Genomic DNA, 19046 nt, shown 5'->3' with positions numbered 1-19046 from the left:
TTTAGTGTTCATATCTTCTTTTACCTCAATCCAAATAAACAAAATTGGATCATCTACCTACTGCAATCAGTAATTTCATTCTGGCTTCTGGGCCAGTTCCTTACTCTAAACCTAACCCACTTCACATTTTTCATTAAAAATGATTGATTCTACCTCATGGGTCCTTTTCACTCTGCAGAATTCAGGATGAATTCTTCACCTTGTTTTTTTTTCTTCTCCACCTCCCACTGTCCTTCCATGTTTACAGGTACTTTCTCACAAATTATGCTTCTGTCTCCCTTATTCAATTACCTTCCTAGGTCTTTTCTAAGCTATCAGCTTTGCCAGTAAAATCTCTTTATTATGCAGTATTTTCTTTCCAACTCATTTTCTGTTCACATTCTTAATCCCATAAATATTTTTCTCCAGTCTGTCTCCCCCCCTCCCCCTCCGGTTACTAGTCTCTTTCAATGATCATTTATCAGGTAATTCTTATTTCTCAGACTGTATAAAAAGGGAGAACATTTTTGAAAGAGATTCTTTTTCCCCACTGTAATATACAGTTTTGGAAGGAGTAAAAGGTAAAATGTAATCTTATCAAATATATATCCAATTCTGTCCAGTGGATTTACTCCCCATATGGGTGTTCAGGATTGCAGATTTGTTCATGAACACATAACCTTGAGTCTCCGTGCTATCAGCCCCCTCTACCACAAAGATCCTGCAGGAGAAGGGCAGTGTGGACAACCGTGGGATCTGGCAGGGTGAGATCTGTGAACCATAAGCACAAAGCTTTCACTGTGTCCCTGCACAACAGATACAGTGCCCTTTCTGACCTTAATAGGGACATTAAGGAGACAGGTAAAGGTATCTGTGATAATAACTCAAATAAGCAGGGGATCGTGGTCCAAGATGAAAACCTTGTTTTCGACAGGGAGAAGTGCGAATCTGGTATTACACACCAGTCATGCAAGAACAGAAAGGCATCCCAAAAGAGAAGCCACCTTCTGGTTGGTGATTCAATTATAAGGGATGTAAATTTAGGAAAGGACACAGAGGTTTCGAAAGAGGTCAGGTGTCTTCCAGGTGCTACTGCCAGTAGGGACAACAAGTGTATTTTTAAAATAATCAAGAATGCCAGCAAGGACTGTGATGTGGAGGCTATTGTACATCTTGGCACTAACGATCTGTCCCCAAAGGATGTACTCTCTGTGCAGAATGATTTCCAGAGCTTGGGGCAGGAACTTAGCAGAATAGGCTGTAGGCTTACTTTTTCAGAGGTTTTACCAGTGTATAAGGAGCAAAATGGAAAAGACCAGCATATAGCACAATTCAATATGTGGCTAAAGGAGTGGTGTAAAGGGGAAGGCTTTGGATATATTAGTCACGATGTCTGTAGCTGGTCCAATGAAAAAATGTACAAAAGAGATGGTTTGCATCCTTCAAAGAAAGGGACTGAGTTTCTCGGCTATAAATTCACAGATTTTCTGGAGGAATATCTAAACTAAACAGCGGGGACAGTGAGTTAACTGATATAGAACATCCCTGTCCCTGCCAATCTAAAAATTATAGGGCTATCAATGCATGTAACATAGATGTGTGTGCGCACAAGAATATCAACCTTGCTGTCAAGCAAAATCAAGCTTCTATTAGTGAGTGCCACACAAAGTGCACTAACCAAATACAGGGAGTGCAGAATTATTAGGCAAGTTGTATTTTTGAGGATTAATTTTATTATTGAACAACAACCATGTTCTCAATGAACCCAAAAAACTCATTAATATCAAAGCTGAATATTTTTGGAAGTAGTTTTTAGTTTGTTTTTAGTTATAGCTATTTAAGGGGATATCTGTGTGTGCAGGTGACTATTACTGTGCATAATTATTAGGCAACTTAACAAAAAACAAATATATACCCATTTCAATTATTTATTTTTACCAGTGAAACCAATATAACATCTCAACATTCACAAATATACATTTCTGACATTCAAAAACATAACAAAAACAAATCAGTGACCAATATAGCCACCTTTCTTTGCAAGGACACTCAAAAGCCTGCCATCCATGGATTCTGTCAGTGTTTTGATCTGTTCACCATCAACATTGCGTGCAGCAGCAACCACAGCCTCCCAGACACTGTTCAGAGAGGTGTACTGTTTTCCCTCCTTGTAAATCTCACATTTGATGATGGACCACAGGTTCTCAATGGGGTTCAGATCAGGTGAACAAGGAGGCCATGTCATTAGATTTCCTTCTTTTATACCCTTTCTTGCCAGCCACGCTGTGGAGTACTTGGACGCGTGTGATGGAGCATTGTCCTGCATGAAAATCATGTTTTTCTTGAAGGATGCAGACTTCTTCCTGTACCACTGCTTGAAGAAGGTGTCTTCCAGAAACTGGCAGTAGGACTGGGAGTTGAGCTTGACTCCATCCTCAACCCGAAAAGGCCCCACAAGCTCATCTTTGATGATACCAGCCCAAACCAGTACTCCACCTCCACCTTGCTGGCGTCTGAATCGGACTGGAGCTCTCTGCCCTTTACCAATCCAGCCACGGGCCCATCCATCTGGCCCATCAAGACTCACTCTCATTTCATCAGTCCATAAAACCTTAGAAAAATCAGTCTTGAGATATTTCTTGGCCCAGTCTTGACGTTTCAGCTTGTGTGTCTTGTTCAGTGGTGGTCATCTTTCAGCCTTTCTTACCTTGGCCATGTCTCTGAGTATTGCACACCTTGTGCTTTTGGGCACTCCAGTGATGTTGCAGCTCTGAAATATGGCCAAACTGGTGGCAAGTGGCATCTTGGCAGCTGCACGCTTGACTTTTCTCAGTTCATGGGCAGTTATTTTGCGCCTTGGTTTCTCCACACGCTTCTTGCGACCCTGTTGACTATTTTGAATGAAACGCTTGATTGTTCGATGATCACGCTTCAGAAGCTTTGCAATTTTAAGAGTGCTGCATCCCTCTGCAAGATATCTCACTATTTTTTACTTTTCTGAGCCTGTCAAGTCCTTCTTTTGACCCATTTTGCCAAAGGAAAGGAAGTTGCCTAATAATTATGCACACCTGATACAGGGTGTTGATGTCATTAGACCACACCCCTTCTCATTACAGAGATGCACATCACCTAATATGCTTAATTGGTAGTAGGCTTTCGAGCCTATACAGCTTGGAGTAAGACAACATGCATAAAGAGGATGATGTGGTCAAAATACTCATTTGCCTAATAATTCTGCACTCCCTGTAGGTAGTAAGACAATAGGGGAACTCAGGCACCACACAGATTATGTAGAAAGTAAACACAGGGTCACACATAAAGAACTCAAATGTCTATACACCAATGCACAGAGTATGAACAGCAAATAGGGTGAACTAGAAATTCAGGTTAATGAGGGCATATATGATATTGTTGCCATTACAGAAAGATGGTGGGATGAAACCCACAAATGGAACACACAGCTAGAGGGATTTAAATTATTTAAAAGAAACAGACCAAATAAAAGAGGAGGTGGAGTTGCCCTCTATATAAGGAATAACTACATCTCTACAGAAATAGAGCACAACAATAATGAAAACTGTAAACTTCAATGCATTTGGGTCAATATAAAAGGGAGGGGAAATGACACTGCCATAAGTGTATACTATAGGCCGGCCAGCCAACCAGAGGAAATAGATGAACTTTTTGCTAGTCAGCCAAGGTATGTAGGAAGCACATCACAATAGTAATGGGGGACTTTAACTACCCTGACATCAATTGGGAGACAAACTCCGCACCAAGTAGAAGATCAAACAGATTCCTGACAAACCTAGCAGACAACTTTGTTACCCAAAAAGTAGAGAAGGGAACTAAGGGATTAGCCATTTTGGATCTAATTCTCACTAACAGAGATGAAATGACAGAAGATGTTGAAGCCACAGGAACCTTGGGAGGAAGTGATCATGCAATATTGGAATTCAACATTATGGAAGCACAAGCAATAAACTTTCAAACTAGAGTCCTGGACTTTAAGAGAGCTAATTTCAATAAACTTAGAGGGCTTGAGAAGGATTCCATGGATGAGAATCCTCAAGGGGAAAACAACTCAAGAAGCTTGGGAAATTTTGAAAAGTGAGATAATAAAAGCCCAGTCTAGCACAATACCAATGAAGAGGAAAAATAACAGCTCTCAAAAGAAACCAGTGTAGCTGCATAAAGAACTCTCCGACAAATTGAAAGATAAAAAGGACAAGTATAGAAAGTGGAAAGAGGGGCACATATCAGCAAATAGCCTGAGCCTGCAAAGATGAAGTGAGGAAAGCTAAGGCTCAAAATGAATTAAGGCTTGCGACCAAAGTCAAAAATAACAAAAAAAGCTTCTTTCAACATGTAAAAAACAAGAAAAAAGTGAAGGAAATGATTGGTCCATTAGTGGGTGAAAGTGGCAAGAAGGTGACAAGCAACAGGGAGAAAGCAGAACTATTTAACTCATTTTTTGCATCTGTCTTTACACAAAGGGAAAAAAACAGACCAACCTATCAAAAATAGTGCCATAAAAAACAGAATAGAAACACAAGTTAAGATAGGCAAGAAAATGGTAAGTGAGCACCTGCCCAGACGAGTTTAAATCACCAGGACCAGATGGATTACACCCCAAGGTTCTCAAGGAACTGGCAGATGTGATCTCAGAACCACTGAACTATATTTTTCAAAGATCCTGGAGCACTGGGGAACTACCAGAGGATTGGAAAAGAGCTGATGTAGTTCCCATCTTCAAAAAAGGAAAAAAAATGGATCCAGGAAATTACAGACCTATTAGCCTGACTTCAATACCTGGGAAGATTCTGGAAAACATAATCAAACAACGAATCAGCGAGCCCCTAGAGGCAAACAAATTCATTACTAAAAGCCAACATGGGTTTGTCAAAAACAGATCATGCCAGACAAATCTTATTGCATTCTTTGACCAAGTGACAAAATTAGTGGATCAGAGGAATGCTGTGGATATAATTTACGTGGACTTCAGTAAGGCATTTGACAAAGTAGGTCACAACCTTTTTCTTGATAAGATAGAAAAATGTGGGTTAGACAGAATCACTATCAGATGGATTCGTAGCTGGCTGACCATCTGTACTCAGCGTGTGGTCCTCAATGGAACCGAATCTACATGGAGGGAAGTATGTAGTGGGGTGCCCCAGGGCTCTGTTCTGGACCCAGTGCTCTTTAACATCTTCATCAACGATTTGGACAAAGGGATAAATGGGGAACTCATTAAATTTGCAGGCGACACCAAGCTGGCAGGAACAGCCAACACTCCAGAAGACAGGCTTAAGATACAGGAGGATCTGGACAGATTTGAACACTGGGCACTATCTAACAAAATGAAATTCAATGGTGAAAAAGTAAGGTTCTACATTTAGGCAAGAAAAACCAAATGTACAGGTATAGTATAGGGGGTACCTTGCTCAATAGTAGTAGGGATCTTGGAGTCCTAGTGGACAATCACTTAAATATGAGCCAGCAGTGTGCTGCAACTGCCAAAAAAGCCAACACAGTGCTAGGCTGCATTACTAATACCACTTTACAATGCCTTGGTAAGGCCACACTTGGAATACCACATCCAGTTTTGGTCACCACGATGTAAAAAAGATGTTGAGACTCTAGAAAGAGTACAGAGAAGAGCAACAAAGATGATTAGGGGACTGGAGACTAAAACATATAAGGAACGGCTGCTGGAATTGGGTATGTCTAGTTTAATGAAGAGAAGGATGAGGGGGGACATGATAGCAGTGTTCCAATATCTCAGGGGCTGTCACAAAGAGGAGGGACTTAAGCTATTCTCCAAAGCGCCCAAAGGCAGGACAAGAAGCAATGGATGGAAACTAGTCAAGGAGAGAAGTAACCTAGAACTGAGGAGAATTTTCCTTACAGTCAGAACAACTAGCCAGTGGAACCACCTGCCTCCAGAAGCTGTGAATGCTCCAACACTGGAAGTTTTTAAGAAGAGACTGGCCAGCCATTTGTCTGAAATGGTAAAGGGTTTCCTGCCTGAGCAGGGGGTTGGACTAGATGACCTCCAAGGTCTCTTCCAACTTTATTATTATTATTATTATTATTATTATTATTATTATTATTATTATTAAGTCAAATTCAATTTCACATGCCAAGTATCTTCAACTATAAGTCATGGCCGAAATTGTTGGCACCCCAGAAATTTTTCCAGAAAATCAAGTATTTCTCACAGAAAAGTATTGCAGGAACACATGTTTTGCTATACACAGGTTTATTCCCTTTGTGTGTATTGGAACACAACAAAAAAGGGAGGAAAAAAAGCAAATTGGACATAATGTCAAACAAAACTCCAAAAATGGGCCGGACAAAATTATTGGCACCCTTAACTTAATATTTGGTTGCACACCCTTTGGAAAAACTAACTGAAACCAGTCGCTTCCTATAACCATCAATAAGCTTCTTACACCTCTCACCCGGAATTTTGGACCACTCTTCCTTTGCAAACTGCTCCAGGTCTCTCTTATTGGAAGGGCACCTTTCCCCAACAGCAATTTTAAGATCTCTCCACAGGTGTTCAATGGGATTCAGATCTGGACTCATTGCTGGCCACTTCAGAACTCTCCAGCGCTTTCTTGCCATCCATTTCTGGGTGCTTTTTGACGTATGTTTGGGGTCATTGTCCTGCTGGAAGACCCAAGACCTCGGACGCAAACCCAGCTTTCTGACACTGGGCTCTACAGTGCGACCCAAAATCCTTTGGTAATCCTCAGATTTCATGATGCCTTGCACACATTCAAGGCACCCAGTGCCAGAGGCAGCAAAACAACCCCAAAACATCATTGAACCTCCACCATATTTCACTGTAGGTACTGTGTTCTTTTCTTTGTAGGCCTCATTTCATTTTCGGTAAACAGTAGAATGATGTGCTTTACCAAAAAGCTCTATCTTGGTCTCATCTGTCCACAAGACATTTTCCCAGAAGGATTTTGGCTTATTCAAGTACATTTTGGCAAACTGTAATCTTGCTTTTTTATGTCTCTGTGTCAGCAGTGGGGTCCTCCTGGGTCTCCTGCCATAGCGTTTCATTTCATTTAAATGTCGATGGATAGCTTGCGCTGACATTGATGCTCCCTGAGCCTGCAGGACAGCTTGCATTCCTTTGGAACTTGTTTGGGGCTGCTTATCCACCATCCGGACTATCCTGCGTTGCAACCTTTCATCATTTTTTCTCTTCTGTCCATGACCCAGGAGATTCGCTACAGTGCAATGGGTTGCAAACTTCTTGATAATGTTGTGCACTGTGGACAAAGGCAAATCTAGATCTCTGGACATGGACTTGTAACCTTGAGATTGTTGATATTTGTCCACAATTTTGGTTCTCAAGTCCTCAGACAGTTCTCTTCTCCTCTTTCTGTTGTCCATGCTTAGTGTGGCACACAGAGACACACAATGCAAAGACTAAGTGAACTTCTCTCCTTTTTATCTGCTTTCAGGTGTGATTTTTATATTGCCCATACCTGTTACTTGCCCCAGGTGAATTTAAAGGAGCATCACATGCTTGAAACAATCTTGTTTACCCACAATTTTGAAAGGGTGCCAATAATTTTGTCCGGCCCATTTTTGGAGTTTTGTTTGACATTATGTCCAATTTGCTTTTTTTTCCTCCCTTTTTTGTTGTGTTCCAATACACACAAAGGGAATAAACCTGTGTATAGCAAAACATGTGTTCCTGCAATACTTTTCTGTGAGAAATACTTGATTTTCTGGAAAAATTTCTGGGGTGCCAACAATTTCGGCCATGACTGTATAAGGTAATCACAATCAGTTTAGTCACTAAAGCAGGATTGGGCAACTATTTTGATATAAGGAGCTTCTCTTTTTATTTTATTTTGTTCTGAGAGCTAAAGTGGGTATGTACAATGGTATGTGAGAATGTCCTTGAGGGAAGAGGGGAAGATATGCTGCCTACCAGCTTCATAGTCAGAGGAAGAAACTTAGGAAGGACCCACCCTAACCGATCAGGAGGTTAAAAAGAGCAGCAGGAGAGTTGTATGTTCAGACTTGCAAAATGCTCTTAATATAACCTTACAAATAAAGTAGAATCAGCTCATCTAGTTATTTCCTGAGTGGTTTACCTAGGAGGGCTGACAGCGTGGCACGAATATAGTAGAGTTAGTCCTCAACTTACAACCATTCAAAATTATGGCAGACCTCTGCCAAGCTAGTTACATTTTCAAAGTTCTGACGACTGATCATCATACTTTGGTGTTTGGTAACTAGCCAGCATTTATGGCCAGTTGCAGCCCTCCAAGATCATGTGACTATGATTTATAATCTTTTTTTTTAACCAGAAACCAATGTTTGCTTCTGGTTTCTCACAAAAAGAAAAATGCCCATTGTGAACAATTTGCTTAATGACATCCACGTTTACTTAATGTCTGCTGCATTCACCTAATGCTACGTTCACTTAAGGACCACTGCAAAAAAAGCTAGTATAATTGGGCATGGTCATTTGATGACCCACTAAATGACTAGCATGACTTACAACTGTAATTCCAGGCTCCATTATGGTCATCATATTATGTAACATCGTAAAGAACAGAGGCAAACCTTTTCACCCATTTGGGGTTTGTTGTGGGGAGACTTAAAAAAAAATAAGATGATTTAAGCCTCCCCAAGAATTATTGGAATTCTCTTGGGGCCTACCCCTGCATTATAGGAAGAGTTTTTACAGCTGAGACTTCAGGCAGCCTTGATCATTAACTGCTTTAATTAAATACTACCTGGAGAAAAACTGGTTAAAAGTAGGAGAAGCAAATTCTGTACTTCCTGAGTACTTTCTACCTACCTATACTAATACTGTATCTCCATTTCCCCCTTGTCCAAACCTGACCCTTAGAAAACTTTATAACCTCCTAAATTTTGGCTACAATACTCTCCATATTCTAATTTAGTTCAAAAATTACAGTCCAATTTAAAACAGAGGATTATTCAGTGGCCTCTGTCATTCCCTTCTAGGTAATAAGCAGATACGAAACTACTTTCAAGATAATAGGAAAGACAGCAAAGCAATTTGATAATGTTAGTTACTACCAACCTTTCTCTAGAAGTGTTTGTCTTAAGGTTTTTGCAAGCAGGACTCTAACGTTTGGAACTCTGTCAGAGGCCAAGTGTAGCAAATGGGGCAATAGATATTCAGCAAAGTGATCCATTGGCAGGCAGTCATCTTCTATAATAGTCTGAAAAAGAATGACATCTAAAACAACTGCTTCATTAAATTAAACCAATGTTTAATGGTGGACAGTGAGGTAAGCAGTAAAGGCTTAAAGTAGCATGGAACAAGAATCTATGTCAGATTTGGCCTCTTCTTTTTCTTTTCTTTCTAGTTTTGATGTTCTTCTCCTATTCAGCCTCTTCTTTCCCACTTTGTCATAAATACAGTCAGTCAGTTAAAAAGAATGCTTCTTTTGGGTAATGCAATATGTAACAGTTACACTAAATTACACTAACTCCTGGCTTGTTTAACTACAAATTTTGAATAGGCCACAAATGCCTGTGATGATATAATATGCTAAATAAATTATGCTAAACTACAATATGGTAATTAAATTGGCATAATTAATTACTAAATAATTGGATTAATAACTGATTAAATTAGGTTGAGAAAATGATTAGCATTTACAATAATCCAGAGCAAGCTACTGGGATTCCATCCCCCTCCCCCTTTACGTAAGGAGCAGAGAAAAAAAAGAATAATACAGTTAGCAGCTTGTACCTTATTCCTTTTGTGGCCATTTTCATACATTGCATTTTAAAATGCAAAATAATTCAGTACTGAAAATGGAGGAGCCACAGAAAACAGTGATTATGAAGAGGAAGAATAATTCTTACCTGGCAAATAAAGACAAATGCTTGCCGACCAGACCACTTTGGACATCTACAGAATCGTTCAATCAGTTCATTCATAAGATCAATCACAAATGTTGGTGTTGGAGCATTGCACAGCTTCTTTACCATTTCACTAACCTAGAAAACATGGTCCATTACGTAAATCAATCATTAAAATAGTTTGTGTATTCAACTGTTGTGTTCAAGGACTGCTTTTTAACTTATACCAGCTTGTAGGAAATCCATCGAACAGAAGAAACCTTGTCTGCACAAAGGTTGAGGGCAATAGGTCGCAGATAATCATATATGTCTCTGGGACTATACAGATCAAGAAGTAAAATCAGCTGCCTACAGGAATAGAAAAAACAAAACAAGAAGTGATGATTATTTTTAAAAATCACAATAATGATTTTATTACAATTAAAGTTAAGGAGTTGACCATATGCTAATTTATTTTTTGCAACTGTCTTAAAATATAACGAACCTTTGAAGATCACTATTATTCAAACCCTTATGGTGTTTATCATTTATCCTGAGTGCCATTCTTCAGTACTGAAATAAGGTTGTTGCAGGGGTTATTTCTGAAATCTAATTATTGGAACAATAATTTAGAGCAGGGGTCCCCAGCTCCTGGTCTGTGAATCGGCACCAGGCCACACAAACTAGCAAAGCCCCATCCACCGGACGCAGGAAGCACGTGAAACCACGCCCCTTCCGGTCTATGAAAAAAACTCTCTCCACAGAACTAGTCCCTGTTGCCCAAAAGTTTGGGGGCCACTGATTTAGAATGCTGGTTATTAATCTCTGGAGATGAGTTGAACTTTATGGAGATATTTCCATACAATGATGATATGATTTCTCAAATACAGTGCATGGGGGCAGCGATATGCCTAAAGCCATATGCTGAGTTTTTATAAGAATCTTCTATCCCTACTTCTTCCATTACTACTATTACTATTATAACCTACACTAATATGCTGCTCTGTCAGGACCCACCCCAAACCACGTCTTAGGAAGACAAAATTCTTGGAGTCAAATCTATTCCAAAAAGAATCTTTACTATGACATGCTTGGTTGTAGGAAAAGAGACAGGACTTAATATTATCCCATGAAGTAAACCCTTATAAAGAGTTCCTGGCTTAACCCCCCTTAACCCCATTTGGTCAGTCCCCCATCCTTTCTCTCGTATCATCCATCTTGTGGGAAAAAGGAACTTAGGACCCTTCATGTTTATTGCCCTCTTCCGTGACAAAAGCCAGATGCTAGCCCCCCCTTTTGTTTCCCCAGTTCAAAAGGCTTCTCCTTTCCTTTGAAATGCCTAATACCGGTTCAATACACATCTATCCTCTTCTCTTCGGGAGATGGCAGAATCCATGGAATAATGTTTGAAACATTCCATTTATGAATATGATATAAATGGATTCTGACATGCTCCATAATATCAGAGCCATCACAGAGAATTGAAACCAAGCAACAATATTTTTCTATTTTATGGAAATGCAAGTTCCCTAATGGTTTCTTCTGTATGAACACAGAGAATGGGTCGGTTCCAGTTGCCAGTCCTTAAGCTGCCTTGTACCAAGCCATATGGAGTCTGATAGGCACCTTCAATTGCATTTGGAAATTTAGTGGGAGGCTAAGCAGGTTTACCATGAGTGAAAACTATCACATTCCCACTTGTCCTCCAAAACACCTAGGTGGGCACAGATCCAGCCAATACACGGCGGAGGACATATTTGACAGCATTCTGGTTACTTGAACCAAAATACTAGAAGCTTCAGCTAACATTGCAGGATGTTATGCCAGTCATTGCTTCAAGCACCCTCCCATGAAGAGTTCAGACTGAGGTGAATCTGAGCAATTCTGTTGACAAAGTTGTGAGCAAGAGAGTCAAAGTGGCCAGATGGGTGATTTATTTGTAGAGATTTCCCTAAAAGGGAATTCATTAGCTTAAACAAGGCCAATGGTTGGCAGCCTGCCAATGCAATAAGGTATGTTTCAATAAAAATAAAAAAAGAAGCTGGCATGCTACCAAGCAGGGCACTAGCTTTCATAATTTTTCAAGATGCCTTTGGATTCTACATCAGTTTCACAGGCATGCTGAGAAAATAAAAGAGTAGTTATAGACAAATGTTTTGTTTGTAAATCCTTCCCCACCAAAAGAGGAAGTCATGGGAATACATATAGAACTATCGTGAGTAAATAGAAAAGGAGTGTTGCAATAACTTTGCTTGCTTGGTAGTAAATTGGTGTTTTGTGACCAGTCACAGCCACCTTAGAAGCCAGTCTGTGAATGCCATTGCCGGTCATTTTGTTTAGCATTCATGATGTGGTCTGAAAATATCAAATGTATTTACTGACTCAACAATTGTTGGATTTATTGCTGATCAACTCACAGGAGATCCAGCATTCATAGGACATGTTAACATTAAATGGCTGTTCTTCATATTTTCCATGCTAGCATTCTTTGCCATCATTTCTGGCACATTGAAAAGGATGATACATTACAAAGAATTGTGATCTCTCCCAGCATAGAACTTTTTAAAGTCCTGATCGTACCTAGTATTTCCTATCTGAAGGAAACCATAAGATAGCAGAAACCGTCTGCTCTACTGACACTCTGCTGATTCTGAAGCATTCTTTAATATCTATAGGTCACCCACTACCTTTGTAGCTTGTTCCAGATTCAGCAAGGAATGTTTTCTTGGTCAACTTGGTTAACTCTTAGAACTAAAAGATTTGTGCACTATAATTCCAAGTATATTAGTTTAGTAGGAAACCTCTCTGAATTAAAACTCAATTCAGAATAAATTCTGAATAAGGACCAACTTATGAGTAACCACTGATCGGTGTTATTAATTTCTTATCTGGCAGGAGAAAAATTAAGGGGCTGGTTTTCTATTTTCTCAAAATCTTAACTATGTTCATTTTGAAACAGTATAATAATGGCTATCTTAATAATCACTTTAAGAAGCATTCTCCAATTTTGTTCTTATTGTAAATTTTTCTAAATACTTTGCTTAAAAATACAATAGGGTGGAGATATCAATAACTGCAACAAACCAGTACTTATTTCCAAGCATTATGTAATGAGACTTTTCAACTCATTTTCTTGCCTCAGTCCTTGATGATGTTTATTGCCAAGATGTTATTGCTAAGGGTATACAAAACCTTCCTGAATGGTCTGCAATGACAGTGGGGAAATGTCTAAGTAGCCCATTGGATGAGGTAAGAAGAAATATCCAATCAAAACAAACCATTTCCAATATGAGCTCCTTGGATTGCATTGTGGCTAAGGATACAGATTATCAAGAGAAAAACAAGACTGATCTTGGTTCAGATGTGACAAGCCAGCAACATGCCCTTGCACATGTGCTCATATCTAATTATCACAAAAACGTACTCAGCAAGCTCTGCTCGGAAACGCCAGTTCCTGCTATTGTCTGTGACCAAGAATTCCTGAAGTTGGTAAAGATACTCCCGCCTTTTATCAGGATGAAGAAGCTGGAATAAATAATTATGAACACTCTTTAAGAATCACACAGAAAATAAAAATTGCTAAGAGAAACTGAGTAAATCACTGTATAAAAAATGAAGTTGTCTTAAAAGGCACTTTTGAGATTGCTGTAAGACAGCAATATGCAATATAAAATTACATCAGAAATTAAATTATAAATATAATCATTTCATAAATAAATGTGACAAGTTTAAACACAGAACAATATAGGAAAGAAGGAAAAAATACCAATTTATTTTTGGATATATATATATAGATATAGATATATATAAGAAGAATGTACCTTCAAAAAATCATGTAGGTGCTTAAGCACACCAATCCTAACTTCATCAAGATCTTTTAAGAAGCCATTAAAGACTGGAACCAGATCACCTGCAGTGAGCTGATCCCCAAGAATGACTGCAAGTTCATGTATGGAGAAAGCTAACGTTCTTCGAACTTTCCACTGAAAGGACACAAGCAATTATCAATTATACAAAATGACTCCAGTTAATTTCATCGCAAATACAATATTAAAGCAAAACAAGGGAAGATACTTTTGAATTTTATCAGAAGAAAGTTAGGAAAAACAACTGTGGCAAATAGGACAAACATTTTCAGGAGAAAACAAATGATGCCCACTTGTTTCTCTCCTGATTTCTTTAAAAATTATTTTGACTCTTGTCAATCCAGGAATATTAAACCAAGTATTTTTATACCAGAAGCCTTCTTTTTTACCAGATTGGATACCTGATATGTAACTTAGCCTCCCTATACTTCAAAGCAAAATACAGGATTGGCTCTTCAATTTTACACTAAAACAATTCCACTTTCTTGGTAATGTCTTGGTAGAGCAGTTTTGTAACAATTACTGAGCAGGAATTAAAGTATTTTTCTAACTCTTGCTGTTTTTTCTTTTATTAGATAGCCAGATTTATTTCCCAAACAACAATTAAGCAGGAAGAATGGTATTTTATAGAAATTACATTTCAACAAGCAAACAGATTGCAGTGTAACTATATTGTAGAATGAAATAAAATTCCATTAGTTATTTGACTATCTAAACAGAGAGATATAATCTACTAATTAACTTTTCCACTCTTCCTAAAACACTTTTCTCATTAAAAAAAATCCAAGAAGCACAAGAAATAACCCAACATTTGTTTTGTTTTTTTATTACGCCAACCAGACAAATTAAGCTTAAGGTTGCACAACAAATTTCTAAACCATCCAAATACAATCTGAATTTTTTATTACCTGCATGTCAGAAGCTAGCGTCTCATAGGTGTCTTTCAGGCAGTGCCAGTTCTGCCTGCCTAGGGTAAGTGCCACTCCTGGAAGGCTATAGGCACAGTGTTTGGCAATCTCAGTATCAACAGTCTGAGCTCGAGAAGGATCAGTCATTGATAAATACTGGTCTAGCAAGGCTTGAGGTACAACATCCTAAAACAGAAAAACAGAATTTAGAAGTAATCTGAAAGAGCTAAATCCCTCTACAAAATCAGAAAAGGAGAATGCATGGCTGTCTCTTGAATGGTGTAAAAACATGTCATGCATTTATGGTTGCATACTCAAATGAAATTATGAGGTGGCCAATCCAAAGAAATCATCTTGGACCGGATACTAAAATATCCTGTCCAAGATTTACCTGTTTGGATTAAAGAACTGGGGAAAATTTTTCATATCTTTAATGATTTCTCTCCAACCTTCTACTTGCAGTTGCCGTCAATTTTAAATGCCTGATTTCTGATTTTATGTTAAAACTGTGAATATTTAGGGATATTATAATCAATGCGTATGCCATGTGTCTAATTCTAAAAAACTCAGATTGAAAAATTGTATGTATAGGTTGAAACTCTTATCCAAATTTGTTACAATCTACACTGTTTGTCCCAAGGTTAAAAAGCGGCATCTCAGAAATAAACAAAGATAAAGGATTTGAGGTTAAAAGATGAAAAAAGGCTACATGTATGCTGCTTCCATTCTGTTTAGATATATTTAAACAAAAACAGATTCTTGGAAGTGTTATATGGCAGTAGCCAAAGTTATGAATATGCAATTTCCTTCTAAATCATGAGTTTGTCAAAAAGCCAAGAGGGAAACCAGTTTCAGTTATGAGGGAACAGTAAAGATTAAAATTGGAAAATAAAAACTGATAATTGTAAGAACAGGATTAGAGCAATATCTTTAGCCTTTTCCCCCTAGTGTAAATAAAGCAAGAAGGAGAAACAGAAATACAGCTTGACCTTGCATGTTTATTTTTTGTTCTCTCAAGGCTCACAGAGACCTGGAACATTTAAATTCTAACACTGTGTCAAGTCTCACTAACAGGAGAATAAAAATTAGAGCGGATAAATAAACTATAAATATCTACATACCACCAGAAGTGTTCTCTATGTAACCTCTAACTAGCCAAAATATTATCACAGAGCAACAGCTTTTGATTTAAGAAACCTCAAATGGCAAATTTACAGAATGCATCCATAACCCAGGACCCATGAATCCCGTGGGATTGAAATTTGGTGAATTTATGACTGCTTCAGTATTGCCATACTGCTATGCCACCGCCTGGAGGTTCAATAGATCACTCATACCCTTCCTCTCTGGAGGCTAGATAGAGTGGTTCCACCACTGGCTGGTAGTCAGCTGCAGTTAAGCCACTGGAGAACCAGAACTTGTTCTTATTCCTATTGTTTTTTGTCCTTGGACATTCGTTTTTTCTGTTTAGGTATGAAAATATCTCCAAAATGATGGCCCAACAGGTTAGGGGTTATCTAGTTATAGTCTAGAGAAAAAGGGTTAGCTTCTATGGAGGTATAGCTTCTCTATGAATCTGAGAGAAACATTTAAAATGTACCTGAATTTTAGATTTTTTTTCTTCTTCAGGGCTGAAACAACTATTAGTGTTCAAGTCTGAGTCATTGTGAATATAATGAAGAGTAGATTCTACAATGTCCTGAAGGTGTGGAGGGGGGAAAAAAACACATTTTTTAAAGAAAGACTTTAATAGTAACTGTGCACAGCAACATTTCAGGCATATTCACACAGCACCGAATCACTACATAGAATTTCATGTGAGTGTTAATACTAATTTAAAAATTCTTAAATTATGTCTTTTCTTTACCTCAACAACATCATTGATTAAAGGCACTGTGTCATCCTGGATTAATGTACAGTTTAGTTGGTCTTTGATGCACACTTCATTTTGACAGTTTGATAACTTGCCCATGCTTGCTGCAGGTTCCTCTTGAGGATCTAGACTGGAAGCTCGGAGAGCAGCAGAGAGCACCTCCACTTGGGCTGTGTAGAAAGAAGTATGTGTGATATATCAAGAAAGGTTCTCTGCACAGCAATAATGTACGGAGATTAGTAATTCAGCATCGCTTCCCACAAACATTCTGAACATACAGGTAGGGAAAAGGCAAAGAGAGATCTCCACTGGTAACGTTGGGCAGATTCATCCATATCTTTGTGCTCAAGGCAGGCATCCTCTTCAGAGTTTTCCCTGACCTCTGGGAAACCAAGTTAATTCATACATCAAAAAAAATTCATAAATGCACCCTAATTTCCAATCAGTGTATTAAGTAAAAAACCAAGTTTGAAAATCATAAGAAATGATTAGGATCGTCGACATTTTTCGAAAAAATATAAAACAAAGACAAAGACTGAAAGGAAATCTAGTATTGTTTTTTTTTAATTCTATTAAGCCTTTTTTGGCTTTCTAAAGTCTTTCACGGTTAAAATAAAACTTTGGAATTATTATACAGAAATCATGTTACCACACATCTGACACAAAAGCATGCTATTATAAAGGTAAAGGTTCCCCCGCACATGCGTGCTAGTCATTTCTGACTCTAGGGGCCGGTGCTCATCTCCGTTTCAAAGCCAAAGAGCCAGCGCTTGTCTGAGGACGTCTCTGTGGTCATGTGGCTGGCATGACTAGACGCCAAAGGCGCACGGAACGCTGTTACCTTCCCACCGTAGTGGTCCCTATTTTTCTACTTGCATTTTTACGTGCTTTCGAACTGCTAGGGTGGCAGAAGCTGGGACGAGTAACAGGCGCTCACTCTGCTACGCGGCACTCGGGATTCAACCCGCCAAACTGCCGACCATCTGATCGATAGGCTCAGTGTCCTAACCCACTGAGCCATAGCGTCCCTTTTCATGTTATTATACATATATGCAAATTCTACTTAAAATCTGACTATTGGGAGAGTCTTCATAATATAGTAGCCTGTTTAATGGAGCAAACCAAAAGATCAAACTATAGCATTAGAGGTTCTCAGAACCTAATTTAATTGTACTACTAGTTGTTAAATACACTATAGATGAAAGCAACACAGGGGATAAGCTGTTAATTCTGTTTATTTACCTACTGAGAAAAAGGTCACCTAACTTATGATCTCAAGCTAGCTTTTTATTTCTTTTGAAAAGAAAAAAAATACCAAAGTTCTTAGATACAGGTGGTAAAATGTAAATGTAGTTGTAACCATTATCAAGAAGACCATTAAGCTGTTTCTTTATAGCTATACTTTTCGTTTCCTTCCTTCCCTCCCCCTCCCTGTCTTTTCTCTCTCCCCTCTACTTCTTTTCTTTGTACTTTTTTCTCTTATTACTTTCCTTTCCTTACTTTTTTTCAAAATTCATATACCTTTTATTCTTTTAAACATTTCTTTAATAAAAATTATATGAACAAAAAAAGAAAATTAATTGCTGTTTTTCCTGGACTTTGTTCAGCACTGGAAGAAGTTATAGAAACTTAAATATGTATTATTTCCACAAATAAACAATCCAAACAGTTAAAGAGAACATTCGTATGGTTTTCCCAAATATTTATCAATCTTGTAAAAAGAGCCTTCAGGGAGTCAGAAGTATTATTATATTCTGCAGAATAAAGGAAATGGAAAGCAGAGAAGGTGCTAAAAGTTGCCTTTTTGTGGGAGAAAAATATAAGCATTACTTCCACTTTGCTGATCTCTCATTTAGTCATTGCACCTTATAACGGTTATTTGCTCATTACTCTGCAAAAAATTAGCCTTTTAACATAAATTACACTGAATAAATTTCCATGCTACTTTAAAAATAAAAGGATTCTACTATTTATTCTAGGACTATACTTTAAAGGCACATTCCTATGAAATGGGAGAATTTCTAGATTTGTAACTTTATTCTCACGTTTGACATTTGAACTCACTTTATAACGCATAACTTTATTAGTTATATTGATTTGGGCTTCTGATTAGTATTATTGAGCTTTTTCCCAATTCATCTTGCGCTAATCCGATCTTCAGTTCTCAGGCTTGACTAAACCATTGCTTCCTGAATTGCAGTATTTATCCAGCAATTGCCATTTTATAAGGCAGGAATACAAAGAAAGTGTAGCTACAGAAGATGTGAACACAAAATAGGTCACATGAGAATAAAAAAGAGACCGGTCTCTTTTTTATTCTCATGTGACCTATTTTGTGTTCACATCTTCTGTAGCTACACTTTCTTTGTATTCCTGCCTTATAAAATGTGACTGATATTGGCAAAATCATGCTAGAACCACAACAGCATGAGCAATGTAAGTACTGGACCAAAGTAAAACAAAACTGATATGTACAATAATTAGTAAAACTAATTAATAATGGAAACGTTTGCACCCTTATGAACACAAGAGATAATATAATTTCAGAAAAACCCAGTTTCA

The 19046-nt window shown here is 38.2% G+C and overlaps 1 protein-coding gene across 2 annotated transcripts in view; it reads right to left on the bottom strand.

Annotated features, from left to right (window-relative positions):
• The window catches only part of PPP4R1 (protein phosphatase 4 regulatory subunit 1), a 48345-nt gene that overhangs the window by 1774 nt on the left and 27525 nt on the right, over positions 1-19046 (bottom strand). For both annotated transcript variants that reach the window (XM_083358746.1, XM_083358747.1), the window contains 8 exons: positions 16479-16654; positions 16212-16310; positions 14612-14797; positions 13659-13820; positions 13262-13362; positions 10086-10206; positions 9862-9996; positions 9068-9209 (listed from right to left, as the gene is read on the bottom strand). In XM_083358746.1, coding sequence (XP_083214872.1) covers positions 9068-9209; positions 9862-9996; positions 10086-10206; positions 13262-13362; positions 13659-13820; positions 14612-14797; positions 16212-16310; positions 16479-16654 — 1122 coding nt within the window. The remainder of the gene's footprint in view (positions 1-9067; positions 9210-9861; positions 9997-10085; positions 10207-13261; positions 13363-13658; positions 13821-14611; positions 14798-16211; positions 16311-16478; positions 16655-19046) is intronic.

This window comes from Vipera ursinii, assembly GCF_947247035.1.
Source record: "Vipera ursinii genome assembly, chromosome: 3".
NCBI lineage: Eukaryota > Metazoa > Chordata > Lepidosauria > Squamata > Viperidae > Vipera > Vipera ursinii.
This window is presented reverse-complemented; position numbering and strand designations above follow the sequence as displayed.